This window comes from Emydura macquarii, unplaced genomic scaffold (genome assembly GCF_026122565.2).
Source record: "Emydura macquarii macquarii isolate MOO-44397 ecotype Brisbane River unplaced genomic scaffold, CSIRO-AGI_Emac_v2 contig_1229, whole genome shotgun sequence".
Taxonomy (NCBI): domain Eukaryota; kingdom Metazoa; phylum Chordata; order Testudines; family Chelidae; genus Emydura; species Emydura macquarii.
Genome location: NW_027131366.1, coordinates 127541 through 143110, shown reverse-complemented (window position 1 = coordinate 143110; position 15570 = coordinate 127541). Strand labels below are relative to the sequence as shown.

The 15570-nt window shown below is 36.4% G+C and overlaps 1 protein-coding gene across 1 annotated transcript in view; it reads left to right on the top strand.

Moving 5' to 3' along the window:
- The window catches only part of PPP4R4 (protein phosphatase 4 regulatory subunit 4), a 108877-nt gene that overhangs the window by 33564 nt on the left and 59743 nt on the right, over nt 1-15570 (top strand). Inside the window, exon 3 of the mRNA XM_067547096.1 lies at nt 9027-9129. Within this exon, the coding sequence (XP_067403197.1) occupies nt 9027-9129 (103 nt within the window). The remainder of the gene's footprint in view (nt 1-9026; nt 9130-15570) is intronic.

Below are 15570 nucleotides of genomic sequence, written 5' to 3'. Positions count from 1 at the left end.
TGCCCATTAGAAAGCTTTTGTAACATCTGGCCTCAAATAGACAACATAGAAAATACATGGAGACCCAGAAGAGGTTGTCTTATATTACTTTTTAAAAAGTATTTGGTGATTGGTGATTACTTTTATTTTTAATTGACATTTGCATTTTGGGGGATCATATGAGACGTGTGAGTTAAATCTTGATTTTGTTTTGATTTTTGTCAACTTTACGTATATGAATATGTTAGCTGTTCTGGCTTCAATTTCTTGGCGTTTAGTACAGGACATACTGCTCATCTGCAGTATACAGTGGTAAGCCACCAGTTATTAATGAGCTTCCTATTTAATTTTGCTTTTCTTATTTTCTTTCTTATTTAGGGCCAGATTCTGGAACCCTTACTCACATCAGTAGGATTTCCTTGTGTGATTAAATACTATTTAGCATGAGTAAGGGTTATAGATCTGGCATTCGATAATATGATTCTTCTAGATGTTTATTTTCCTTGAGCTGCTTTAAAAATTTCATACCACTTGCTGTCCAGTGTCAGGAACTTTCTCAATCTTTTCAGTAATAAAGAGGCCAATCTCTCAAGTTGTTTCCATTGACTTCAGTTGGAGTTCCACGTGAGATTGGCTCGCAGGTTTGGATTCAAAGTTCTTCTGCACATGTCCCAAATAGCAACAATACAATAATTTCAAGTTCTAAACATATTCTATAATATTGTTTCTTCACATACTTTAGAGAAACAAAATAGATGATATGGTCCAAAGCTTTTTATTATTACTTGTGATGTCATCCCAAACTCAGACTAATAATAATAATGTTATTCACACAGTCACATGTGAGGCTGTATAGTTGTGCCAATTTTAAATTTGGCCATATTGTCTGTCTCCACAATCTGCATGCAGAATTTTTTGTTTGTGTTCCCAACATTATATTTTTGAATATGCAAATTTAGAGAACGTTTTTGAAAATTTGACTTATAGAGTTGTGACTATGTCCACGGATAGAAGCTGAAGAAAGATGGGAAAAATACCCAAAGATTTAGCTTTGAATTTTTGTACATAAATGGAGTTGTCTGCATGAAATTTGCTCACACAAAAAAGGGTGATCTAAATTGCCTTTAAGAATAGGGCTCTGGCAAAGCTTTCCTGCAGTTAGTACTATTAATAAAGGAACAGTTTCTCTATAACCTTGCATTTACTGTGACCTCTGAAGGAAATGTAGCATTTATTTTGGTATATCATGCAATATTAAAACAGTCTTAATCTGAACATTTAGTGATAATTCACTTTAATCCTGGAGACCTGAATAGCTAAAGAAAAGAGAATCCACAATGCTACTGCTTCAGTAGTAATATAAGAAAAATCTTCCACAGTTGGAAAATTACAGGCTGTGTGGAGGTGTTGAAATGCCTCCTGCTCCAAATTCTGAATTGGCAGTGAGCCAGACACTGTGAGTAGTTCTGACTTAAAGGGGAAGAACCTTTTTTTCCTTTGCTTCTTATTCACAAAGCTGATTGTATTTTGTCATAGTATCTGTTGATTAACCTGTACAGTTACATTCCATTTTGCGGAATTTCAGAAAGCATACCACTGTCCTTTAGCTGTGTAATGCATTTGTTTCTCTAAGATTTTGTTGGACTTGTACAAGTAATGTGATTCGCATGTGAGTCTTCAAAGAGGTATTAAACAAATCATTAACATACACACGATGAACATAAGCCACATTAGTGTTATTATGTGAAATAAAATAATGAAATGTTGTTTGAGTCTTTTTTAAAAAAGCAAACAAACCATGTCCATCACAAAATAACTAATAATTTAATGTAAACTCATTTATGGTATCTGAATTAATAACATCCTTTCAAGAAACCAGTTTTAAATAGAGGTTTAAAAACATGTTCTGCAAACACTGTAAAATTATATTTAAATTGCCTTTTTAAATTTTCAGTTGTCTAATTTAGTTCACCCTAACTTTGAATGGTATTAAAAAAAGATTTGGACATAGCTATGGCTTGTCGAAATGCCAACATAACTGTGTGGACAACAGTTTTAAACCAGGGAGCACTCTAGAACAGATGAGACACTTAATGAAACCGTCTGCCTCCTACTAGAGCATTACATATTTAAAAGTGATGCAATAATTAGCCGTAAAATGGGTTGTAATACTTTTAAGCATGACATCCTAATTTCAGTTAGAGAAGTAGCCTAGTTATTTTAATAAATTAATTTAAAAAAAACAAAACACAGGTATTGATACAATTCTCAAGTTGAATGTTATTGTGAACGATCGTTGCATTCTTGGTATAATCACACTCTATATTCCTGAGGTAAGGCAGAAAGAAACAGGGAATGAGGGAGGATGAGAAAAGAAGAGTTGGATGACTAATGTGAGAAATCTTTGCCATGTACGTTATTTTTCTTTACCTTATTTGTCAAACTATTTCTATTAGAGTTTGGACTAATTTGGCTCCAAAACAGTTTCTAGATATCACTAAAACTGTCTGTTATCTTGAAGACTATCAACCTTTAATTTGATTACATTTTAATTTTAATATTCTACTTCGTACTCATATTGTGGAATTTCAGTGTACTTGTATGTATTTCAATGTGGTATTCTGAAAGATCAGAAGATGAGAAAAATATATACAACTGAATTTTATAAAATAAAGTTTTAAATTGCAATCAATATTCCTAACATTCCTGCTGTGAGAGAAAAGTGACGTGATGGAGTCAAGTCAAACCAATTTCCATTCTGCTTTAATATTACTCTGTAATAATAAGGGCAATTGTATAATGCTTTACATATTCAAAGTGCAATACATATTAATTCACACCACACCCTTGTGCAGTAGGTAGATAAGTATTATTGTTCTCGTTTTACTGATGGGAAAAGTGAAGTGAAGAACTTAAAGCCGTCATCCTGCAATTTATTGGTCTGGGTTTAGACCACACAGCAAGTATTTGTTAGGGATGGGATTGGACCTCAAGATTTGCTGGATCTAAACCCTGTGATTGTTGCTTCAGGTCTTGCTGTCTCTGCCAATCAGAAGAAGAAACTTAAACAATTTGTTAAAATATGAAACTGGACACAGAACTCTAGCTAAAGCTTCACCAGTGCCAAACAGAGATGAACAATTACTTCCCATGGTTTACATATGAAACTCCTCTTAATAGACCCTAGAATCATATTAGCCTTTTTTGTAACTGCATCACATTGTTGACTCATATTCAATTTGTGATCCACTATAAACCCCATATCCTTTTCTGAAGTACTGCTGCCTAGCCAGTTATTCCCTATTTTGTAGTTGTGCGTTTGATTTTTCCTTCCTAAGAGTAGTACTTTGCACTTCTCTTTTTGAATTTCATCTTGTTGCATTCAGACAGTTCTCCAATTTATGAACGTCCTTTTCAGCTCTAATCCTGTCCTCTAAAAGACCTCTCCTAGCTTAATGCCATCCACAAATTTTATAAGTGTTATACAAGTCATTACTGAAACTATTGAATAGTACAGGACCCAGGACTTACTACTGCAGGACCCCACGATACACTTTTCCAGTTTGAACCATTGATAACTGTTCTTTAAGTATGGTCTTTCAAACAGTTGTGCACCCATCTTATAGTAATTTCATCCAGACCATATTTCTCTAATTTGCTTATCATATGGGATTTGTCAAAAGCTTTAATAAAATCAAGATGAATCATGTCTAGTGCTTCCCCATTATCTGCTTGACCAGTAACCCTATCAGAGGAGGAAAGTAAGTTACTTTGGCATGATTTGTTCTTGACAAATCCAAGTTGGCTGTTACAGATTACCCTATTATCCTCTAGATGCTTAAGATTGGTTGTTTAATAATTTGTTTTAGTATCTTTTCAGATATGGAAGTTAAGATGACTGTTCTATAATTCCCCAGGTGGTGTTTGTTCTCCTTTTTAAAGATAGGTACTATGTTTGCCCTTCTCCAGTCTTCTGGGACCTTATCTGTCTTCCATGAGTTAACAAAAAAAATTGCTAATGGTACTGAGATTGCTTCAGCTAGTTCCTCAAGTACCATAGGGTGAATTCCATCAGGCCTTGCTGATTTGAATGCATCTAATTCAGTGGTTCCCAGCCCATGGGCCAAAAGTGACTCATGGGGTCTTTCAGAGTGGCCCGTGGCTCCCCTCCCATTGGCTGTAGAAGGGAACTACTGCCTAAGTACCCAGGCAGAGCGCATTGCTGGTGCAGGCTCCTTGCTGCAGCCAAAGGGACAGGAGATCAGCATCATCCTCTCTTTGGCTGTAGCAGGGAGCATGGCAAAGCTCTCCATGTGGGTCCCTAGGCGCTGGGTCCCTGCTGGAGCCAGAGGGAGGGGAGCACTGTTTCCCTGTTGTAGCTGGGGGCAGGAGATCCTCCTCACTGAACTTTTCCCCTCTGACTTCATTGAGGGGGTATGGAGGCTGCTGGCAGAAACTGGTGGCCCTTCAAGGTTTTAAAAATTATATTTGTGGCCCTCAGCCAAAAAGGTTGGGAACCACTGATCTAACTTATATAAATATTCTTTAACCTTTTCTTTCCTTATTCTGGCTTGCATTCCTTCCCCTTGTTAATATTAATTTTGTTAAGCATCTGGTCACAATTTAACTTTTTTAGTGAAGACTGAAGCAAAATAGTTATTCAACATCTCAGCCTTCTTGGAGTTCTCTGTCATTAGCTCTCCTTCTCTGCCAAGTAGTGGACCTACGCTTTTCCTTTATCTTTCTCTTGCTCCTTATGTAGTGATTGAATCTCTTCCTATTGCCTTTTATATCCCTTACTATTTGTAGTGAATTTTATACCTGAGCCTTTCTGATTTTTTTGTCCCCACATCCTTGTGCTATTATTTTTTTGCCTCATTACCAATTTGTCCATATTTCAACTTTTTGTAGAATTCCGTTTTGATTTTCAGGTCATTAGTGAGTGGCTGATACAGCCATACTGGTCTATTATTATTCTTCCTGTCTTTCCTTTGCATTGGGATAGTTTGCTGTTATACCTTTAAAACTGTATTTGAAAAGCTGCTAGCTCACCTGATCTCCCTTTTTCCTTTAGATTTTCTTCCCATGGGATCTTACCTACCAGTTCTCTGTCTTAGTTAAAATCTGCTCTTTTGAAATGCATTGTCCTTATTCTGCTGCTCTGTCCTTCCTTTATTTAGAATCATGAAGCCTATCATTTTATCACTTTCACCTATGTTGCTTTCCACCTTTAGATTCACAACCAATTGCTCCCTGTTAGAATCAAGTCTAAAATGACAGCCTCCCTGGTTATTTCCTTCACTTTCAGAAACAAGAAGTTGTTCCCAACACACTTTGTGTGTTCCGATATTACTTTTCCAATAGCTGAGTAGTTAAAGTCCTCCATTACTACCAGGTCTTGTGTTTTGAATATTTCTGTTGTTTGCTCTATAAATGCCTCATCCACCTTTTCCTCCTTATTTGGTGGTTTGTAGCAGACTCATACCATGATGTCACCCCTGTTTTTCCCCCCTTTTATATTCACTCAGACTTTCAACTGGTCTGCCTCTTACTTCCTTCTGGATGTCAGAATCAGTGTGTACATTCTTGATATACAGTGCAACACCTCCCTTTTTTCTTTGCCTATCCTTCTTGAAGAAGCTATACCTCTCTGTTCCAAGATTCCAGTCATGAGATTTAGCCCACCCAGTCTCTGTGAGGCCAGTTAAGTCATAATTTTGCTTGTGTTCTAAGACTTCCAGTTCTTCCTGTTTGTTCCCCATATTCATTGCATTTGTGTCTAGATATCTAAGAAGTTGAGCAGTTCCCCTCACTATTTTCCCTCTTGTTGCTCCTATTGTAATGATCTATTCCCCTCCCCCCAACTTCCAGTCCTCTGTCAAAGTCACCTGTTTTTGTACTTAATTTTTTTTTTAACCAGCCCCTTTTAACTAGCCATTAATGCCCTCTGCACCAGGGTGGTGAGTCGGTATCCGAAGATGCTCTTTCCCTTCTTTGTTAGGTGGATCCTATCTCTTCTCAGCAGTCCTCCTTCACAGAACAGCATCCTCTGGTTGATGAAACCAAAGCCCTTCTGTTGACACCATCTGCACAGCCGAGCAGTCACATCCAGAATTTAGTATTAATTCAAAATTTATTGCTATAAATTATAGACATCAGAAATGCTGAGCATTTGTGATCCCAGCAAGATGCCCAGATCTTTCTCCTAGGGCCTGAATGTTGCTGTATCTGACTAGGGTATGTGGTTCTCTGAGTACAGCTCCCATACCTTGCCGCTTGTTTTTTAGTCACATTAGCTTTTATAATAACTTTTCTTGTGCTTGTATTCTTAAGAGTTTGCATGTGTCAAAATTAAAAGTCAAGAAGTACAGAATTGTGAAATTGAGATTATATAGTGATTGCCTTTGAAACATTCTAATGTTTGTTTTTAAGAATTTGATAATTTATTTTGATAACTCTCATTGAAGTCAAAGAGAGCTGGAAGTGCTCAGCACCTCTCAAAATCAGGTATTTTATATAGATACTATGGCTCCAATCCTGCAAACATTTTTGCACGTGCTTAACTTTATTGCCATGAGTATCAGTAATGTAAAATCAATGGGATTACTCACAGTAGTAAAGTTAAGCACATTTGTAAGTGTTTATAAAATTGGGGTGTTTATATATGTTTATGTGCCTAACTTTAGACCCCCTAGTTTAAAAATATCGTCTCTACATTTTACATTGACTGTACAAAAATTTGGACTATATGCAATTACAAGATTTATTCTTTAGGGAGGAAAAGACGATGATTTCTAGGGTAGTATTCACATGATGATTTACATGTTCAAAGTCCAGTACAAACAGAGAAAAACTGCACAGTGTCTCTATGAGGTAGGAAAGTATTCATTTACACTCAGCTATGGAAACTGTCAAAGTGGTGAACTGACTTTTTTCCATGGCCACGCAGCCAGCAGTGGCAGAGCCAGGATTAGCACTTGGGAGTTCCTGACTTCCCAACTGTACTCATTACTCTAGACTATACCTTCTCTTAAAATGGAATTTTTAATTTTTTTTTAGTAAATGTACTGTAAACTATTGTACCTTAGACTCTCATAATAATGCATTTGAGTTTCTGGGCACTAACAAAATGAATTCTGGTGATCAGCTAATACCTTCTTGAATGTTTCCACTGAGGCCCAGTACTGTTTACACAAAAAAGAAAATCTTTCCTGTATCATGTTCCAGTGTTTCAATACAGACATTCTAGACTTCATTAATGTAACCACAATTGTTACTTTTGTTTCTAGCTTATTGTACAATTTTTTACCAGGTAGGTATCTGTTTTTAAAAGGCATTATGGTATTCATATAACAGAATAGAGTTGAATTGGGCTAGTTGTTTGTAGCTGAATATAGCAAGTAATTTATGTTTGTTCCTCTGAAAAGCTAAAATGTTGATAGGTGATTTAGAAATTATAGTGGAACTCTTAAAGATCTTTTCAGCTCTAACTGCTGCAATAATAGTTTGATTCTTAACTTCAGTGCTCTGTGGAACATTTGGAACCACTTAGAAACAAAACTTAAATTCATGCCAAAACAAAAATTTATTGAGGTCATTATATTTGCTAAATGGTTGCTTTTTTAATCCAGCTCATATTTTTAAATAAAGAAATTTATACCCTGACCCAGAATGATCATCAGGACAGGGTATGGTATATGGAAGTATTTTAGGTAATTAACATTTTGTATGAATTACTTTTTAAAAATATTTGTGCAGTCATATTATGAATTAAATTATCAGACTAATCATGTGGTCATGCCCCAAGGAAGCTGCTCATGTGCTTAGAGTGCCTGTGTATTTAAAACAAGTTTTGATTTGTTCAGCAAACAGATTATAAAACTTTGAAGTAGCAATGGTTAATATGAGCTGTAGTTTTTTATTCAGTGTTGTCATTGGATGCCCAGGTGTCCCCTGTTCTTTCTCAGATGAGAGATTCCAGCATTTTAGGAGTCTATTTCAACAACTCATGCCCTTGCTGGACAGATTTTGTATGTCCATCCCATGCCCTTCCTTCACTGTTTCCTTACCCCATTCCCCACTCTTGCATTTTCTGTGATTTCTTTTCTCCACCCATGTATGTCTCATAAGGGTATATCTTGCAGTTGGAAAAGTTACAAGTGTAATCTAGTTTTCCCTATGGTGGTGACATTTGTTTAATCCTGGCTGATAGTATGGAAATGAATCTGATATTTTTAAACACAAAATTATAAATTTCTGTCACAATATACAGATTTTAGGTTAGTTTCCATGTGTAATATTTTCCACTATCCTAACTTCCCCCTCCTCCCAATCTCTGCTGCTGTCCTTCCTGCTTATCTATGACAACTTAAGAAAGTAGCAGGTTATTTCAGCTGTCCTACTAAGGTGCATTATCTTTCTTTAACTATCAAAGCTGTGAGCTTGAGGTCAGTTCATACTATACAATTTAAAATGCATACATTTTTGTTAAGTCTTATGAAGGTATCTTAGAGAAAAGCGTGACTCTGCAGACTGCAGTCAAATGTACTGATTGTCTTGCTAGTGTAGTGATGGTGTGTAACGGTGAACAGAGAAAGCAGCAGTTTGATTATGATATGTATCTTGATATCTACTATTTATAATAATGCTACATTATATCTAGAATAAAGTTATCTGTCTGCTTTATCATCTTCATACTGTTATGCTAACAAGCCACTCGAAATCTCTTTTAGGGTGGGGCCTTGACTCTCCAATTTGAAAGAATTTTTCTTTGAAATGTTTTATATTTTTTCTAAATATGTATGCTTAGAACATTTCACATTAGAAACTGCATATCTGTGGTTTCTATGTTTATCATATACATTATTTTTTATTTTAATGTGGTTTTCTGTTGTATGACTTCAACTATCTTCTTAAAACTAAAAAATACCCCTCTTCTGGATATAAATAAGTGTTTTTATATGAATAGGCATTGTCCTCTTTATGAAAGCTGTGACTTTGAGGACAGCTTGTAGTACAATACTTAAAATGTGTGTGTTTTTTGTAAGTTCTGGTCAAGACATCCAAGGAACAAGTGTGGTTGCAAATCTTCCAGTCCTGATGCGACAGAATCCTGCAGAGACACTTCGGAGGGTTTTGCCAAAAATCAGAGTAAGTTGGAATAGATGAAATTATTAATTTTCTTTTTTTCTAATAAAAATATTGCAATAAAGGCAACAAAAGAAACAACTGCTTTAGTAAGTATGATTTGAAGATCATGTTGTATCAATATTAATTAGAATGGGACATTCCTTATTGATCTTCCACACCAATTCCAATTGTTAATTATCACAATTAGTATATTTTTTCCAGAAAAATGTTCTGCATTTTTCTGTAAAAATCTCAGTACTATAAGATTTACCATTCTCTGCCAGCCTATGGAGAAATCTTTAGCCAGTCAGTCATAAATTATGGTACAATTTGGCAGGCATCAGTTCCTCAGCCTTGTTCCATCTTCTGCGAGGGAAACATTAAGGTTTTTATGCTACCATCCAGAATGATATATTTTGCTTTTAGCTTTCCATGGTGGTACATGACACCAACAAAAGTTTAATAAGCTACTATTAGTTGTTTGGTAAATTTCCTACGTGCATTGTATGGTCAACCAATATGAGTATATTTTAATGGGCAAAAAAGGTGTTTCTTTTTTCAATTGAGTTAGTTCAGTTGTTAGCTTAACATGATTGAAAAGCCACATGAAAGTGTGGGTTAACACATTTGTAGGCATGTACAATACAATACAATACAGCCAGGTTCCATAGCTTCAAACATGTTGGCCTGCATCTTGCCAGAATTTTCAACTGAGTTAAACTAACTCAGTTGAGCTAACACAGTTTTTAAAAAAACCTCATCATTTTTGCCCATCAAGACAGGGCCCAAGAGTTTCTTTTGATGATGGAATGTTTCTATCTGATGTTTCTAGTTCAGTGTGTTGTTATTGAGCTGAAGTTGGTGTAGAGTAAGCCAGAATTTTAATTCAATTTCCCAAAAAGCAAAGAACAAATCTGTTTTGATAGAGTCAGAACTTTCAGATTAGCCTCTGGTCTCTTAAAAGCTGTTCCTTCAGACATATTTCCATCTGTTTTTGTTGCTGCGTTTTTCTTCATTATTTGCTTTTTTTTAAAAAAGTCCAACAATAACTAATGGCTGATCATCACTATTTAGGCTTTGGAGTAGGTAATACATAAATTGGACTATTGATGCCTCAGACTCAAAGGAAACACACAAATCAAAGGTTGATGATTGCTAGAAATAAATAAATTCCTGCAACAACCTAAGACTCGCACTGCTGATAGTTTGTTAATCTTGTAAAAAATGCAATAGATAACAATATTACTGATTCAGCTCTTGCAAAGCTCTCAGGCTCTCTCAAGCTCTTGCTGAAATAAAGGTAGGAGGAGTGCCAGCTTGCTCAGTTTGAAACTGCATAAGTTTTGAACCTGATTAATATGGCTTAAATGCTCTCCTTGGGCAGATTTTAAAAAAAACCTATTAATATGCCTAGAATTTTGGTATCTATTCATTAGCAGTGGAACTTCAGGACTCTTTTTGGAGTCTACTACAACTAAATCCTAGTATAAAGTTGTACTCCTATGTCTGTTAGGATCAGGATCCCAGTCCTAAATTTATCAGAAGAGGAAAAAACTGATGGTTCTACTAGAATTTTCACCTCACATAATGTGTTGTTTTAATTCATGATTGTTTGAAAATGTTTCAGATCAGTTACGATCCTAGAGGTTGATCTGTCCTTCACTTACCTGTTTCCAATGTTTACCAGGTGGTTAAGGTAGAAAATAAGATTGAAAAATGTGAGAGAAGCTAGACCACAGGTCACCTTTGTCTAGGTATATATCCAGATTGTACAGGCTCTTGTTAAGAAAACAAACTTAATTGGTCTGTAGCCAGTAGAGTGGGTATGTGCTGGACATAAGGAAATGCAATGCTGTCTTAAAGACTGCTACTGGAAAATTTAGTTCTGAAGAGCTGATTTATGGCTTCTCTAGTGATTTGGTGGACAATTTCATTTTCAACATAATTTCTACAGCTCTTTTCAGCTTATGTAATGTAATGCTTGAGTTAGGTGCCAAATTGAAAGTCCTGGAGACTGAAGTTTTATATCCACAGAGTGAGTTAAGTGCATGGGGAAGAAATGCAAGTATCTGCCAATTTCTTTGACAATACAACTCATCCATCCATGGTTTGAAGAGGACCATAGGTAGAAAAGAAGTTTCTTCATATCTTTGAAATCTTTGTTTTTAGCTGAATCTTCCAACATGTGTGTCATTTTGATGGTGATCTTCATGATGTGGACAATTATCCGCTAAGTAATAGATTGAAATACCTTATTTCTGACAAACGGAAACAAATTTGACTTGTTACTGACGTGAGCTGTATTTCAGTCACTGACCTCCAGTAGATATGAAAGGTTTTGTATTCCATTAAGAACAGTCTGAGCAACCCAATCCAAGAAACTTTTAGAAATGAGTTGAAAAAAATTGTCACAGTTGCAACTTATTTTCTTACTTGACTTTTTCCTTATCATATTCTCAATGCCAGCCAGGATGATCTAGTGGGTAATATAGTAAGAGTGGCATGGTTGAAGCTCACTTATTCTTTAATATTTTCATTATAGCGTCCTCTATACAACAAGGATGTATTAAAAAGAGTTGATGTCACAAGGTGACACTCATCCAGTAGGGGGAAACCCAGTCAGAGAGAGACCTGGTGAGTTAGGACTGACTGAGAGCAGAGCCTGCAAGAACTAGAAAAGGGGTAGGTGAGAGCTTCTTGGAAGAGGCAGTTTGTAGAGAGTGGAAAGCTCTGCAGACCCTCCTTGGGAAGAGGGAGCAATTGGCTAGGAGATGAGCAGGGAGGATAGTTTGGTGACTGTGCTGAGCTTGAAGAGCCAGTGCTGGGAGGCTGAGAAGGGCTGAGGGCAAGGAGACCAGCTGAAGGGCTAGTTTGTAGACCTTCCTGAGCTGAATAGCCAGCACTGGGAGGTGGAAAAGAATTGACTTAATAGACAGTGATTTAGGCAGAAGACTCATGGGATTGTTCACTCTCAGGATGATGGCTTGGAGGGGTGGGACCTTGGAACAAGGGCAGAAAGGAACTGGGAACTGACTACTGGTGGACTCATTGGTGAGGATCTTGGAAAATCACTTGGGAATTGGGAGAATTGTTTTTACTATGATGGTTCTATTGATAATTGTATGTGTATCTGAGTAAATTATGCCCAAGGATGGGATTATGAGTGGAGACTGGGAGAAGGCTGTGTTCTTTTCATGGCCAGACCTAGGAGAAACTGAGGCTGGTGCACGTGTCATGCCAAGGACTACTGTAGAAAGGTGCTCTAGATGGGGCCACCTTCTTACAATTGGTTTCTATTCTAAAACATCTGACCAATTCAAAATAGGTTTGGTTTCTTTTCTAAGTATTAGCAAAATGGTCCTTCATTTTTTTTTTCTACAATAAATTATTTTTTTGTATTTCACTCCTCTCATTATTCCAGTTTTGCAGAGACTAGCTATTTTTACAAACAGATTGTATTTATAGCCTTCCATAGTCACCCATTTTATATTTACTGTGTTAACAAAAGTATTCCAGAAAAACCGTAGACCAGTGAGCAAGACCGTAATCATAACAAATTACTTCTCTCATATTTATCAAATTGCCCTTGGAAATAGCCTCATAATGTGTCCTCTTTTTTCCAAGTCTACTAAAATGAGAGGCTGTTTGAGACACAATACAATATTTGTTAGAAATTAAAGCAATTTCATCTGGAATCTGTGACACACAGATTCCATCTAGTTCATTATGAGCTGTTAGATTAAAACTGCAAGAACAAATATATCAGCAAGCCTTCTGCTCTGTAGTATATGCAATCCAGCAGTGTGATTCCGTGGCAGGTATTGTCCTCTTGGGTACTTAAATGCATGCTGCAGCGCACCTTTGTCATCAGAAGTGCCTTTGGTTCCATATTGCAGAGATGCATTTATAGTATTGAGCATCATGGATCAACTTGGTCTTGTTTTCCTGGGCCTTTATGAAAGAACTGTTTTTCTCTTATTCTTTGAGCTGAACAAATGGCCACAGAACAAGATATGTTCAGAACCGAGGAATGAAATGAACTGACAAATTGTAAAAACCAGCTAATCAGTGTTTCCATTATCAGATTCAATGGTGTCAAGGCCAGGTCAACAGACCTTTTTATGAAAATATGCAAATAGCTTTGGGAAAACAAACAGTGACTTGAGGATGCAAAACTATTGAAAATTCATTAACTTTAATCTTAGTTTTTCCACTTAACTGCCACAGTATTTCATTCCAGGCCCCTTTCTAAACTAACTTGCTGACTTGAAGAATTTCTGGAATTCCCTGCTTAAAATACTGAATCCAATTACATCTGAGATGTTCTATCAAAGCATATCATAGCATCAAGAGGGAGAGATCTCCTGAAATGAAGGAGAGCTAAGAATCAACAACCTGGATTTATTTTTTCCCCTAAATTGTGAGGCACTTGAAAGTTGAGATTCTTGCTTCTATAAAGGCCATTTTCTAAGTTCATTGAATATTGCTGGTTGTTGGTACTATTTTTATTGCTTTTCTATACTTACTTTCTGGCACTATATAGCAAAAGGAGATTTTGTTCTTATAAATGTAGGGGTCATAGTGAATAAGCAACTAATATGAGCTCCTCATGCAGTGCTGAGGCTAAAAGGATTAATATGATCTTTGGATGTGTAAATGGGAGAAGTGATTGTACCTCTGAATATGGTATTAGTGAGATTGATATTGGAATACTTCATGCAGTTCCGGTGTCCACATTTTTAGAACTATGTTTAAAAAATTGGAGAGGGTTCAGAAAAGAGCCACAAACATGATTCAAGGGCTGGAGAAAATGCCTCACAATGAGAGACTTAAAGTGCTCAATCTGTTCAGTTTATCAAGAAGAAGTTTGAGAGGTGACTTAATTACATTGTATAAATACCCTCACATGGAGCAAATACTGGGTAGTAAAGGGCTCTTTAATCTAGCAGAGAAAGACATAACAAGAACCAATGACTGGAAGCAGAAGTCAGACACATTCAAATTTGAAATTAGGCTCAGATTGTTAATAGTGAGGGTGATTAACCATTGGAACAAACTACTAAGGGGAGTAGTGAATTCTCCATCCCTTCAGATCAAGACTTGGATGCCTTTTTGGATTATATGCTTTAGTCAAAGACAAGTCATTGGGCTCAGTGCAGGCATAATTGGGTGAAATGTTATGGCCTACAATAAACAGGAGGCAAGACTAGATGATCTAATGGGCCCTTCTGGCCTTAAACTCTGTTAAACTCTAACAAAACTCATATGGACTTCATAATGTCTTTAGACACTAGTATAAGCAGTTCCTCTAAAGGTTGCTTTACTATCTATGGTTTACTTCATTAAGAGCTTGTCTAAATGGAGAGTTGGTGCATGGCAAGTTGGTATGTAAATCTGCAGTGCACTAGCATGCCATGCACTAACTGGTTGTGTGGATCCTGCTTCTGCATGCTAGAAGTTTCCTAGTGTGCTTTGACCTGCTGTTTGAAATAACAGATGGTCAAAGCACATTTGGGAACTTCTATCACACAGTAGCCAGGTCCACATAGCCAGTTAGTGGGCAGCACACTAATGCACTATAGATTTACACCCCAGCTTCGCTACACACTAACTCTCCATAGACAATCCCTAACAGAAGGATAGTTGTATTTTTCTGTTTTTGCTGGGTGGATTGATACATTCTCTTATTGGTTATGATTGCAAATATTTATCATTGACAGGCTTTTTTTATGTTGGGTATTTTTTTAAACATCTGTTGAAGAAATACTACTGCTGAGGAGCTGACCAGTAACTGAAAATTTTGTATAGCCTTCACTTGATCTACCTCCCATTGAAAACAGTGGGAAATGTCTCACCTCAAAAGCAATTGAATTGTCTCTTAATCTCTCTGCACCTCTATTTCTCATATGTGAGATGGGATAATGATGTTCACCCGCTTTTGTAAATTTGTATCTACAATTGTAAAATGAGATGCATAGTAATCGCTAGGTATTATTTATGTAGCCAGCAGCTTTTTATCACCATAAGCTAATTGATTAGTAAACTCAACTTCCTCATTTGATGCGTTTGCAGAACTCACAGGTAAGAACAAATGCTCCTTTTCTTAATGCTGTCGATAAAATAGACTAAGGAAAGGGAAACTGAAAGAAATTATGACTGTCTGGATCAAGAATTTTATCTCTACTTGTTGGCAGAAATTGGTAAACCAAACCTGGTAATCTTGCATGTGCAATTGCAGAAATTATACAGGTACGAAAATTTTTCCTTTGAAATTCTATAGTTGTCATTTTAAATATTCAAAACAAAACAACCACCAAACAAAAAACTTTCACGTGTTTTACCATACAGATTTTAAGATTGGCATAAACAAGATTAAATTTACCAGACCCTTTAATATAACCCAGAGAAAGTATGGTCAAATTTGAGGCATCAGTGTTGTGTTCTATCCATTAAATCAGCTAT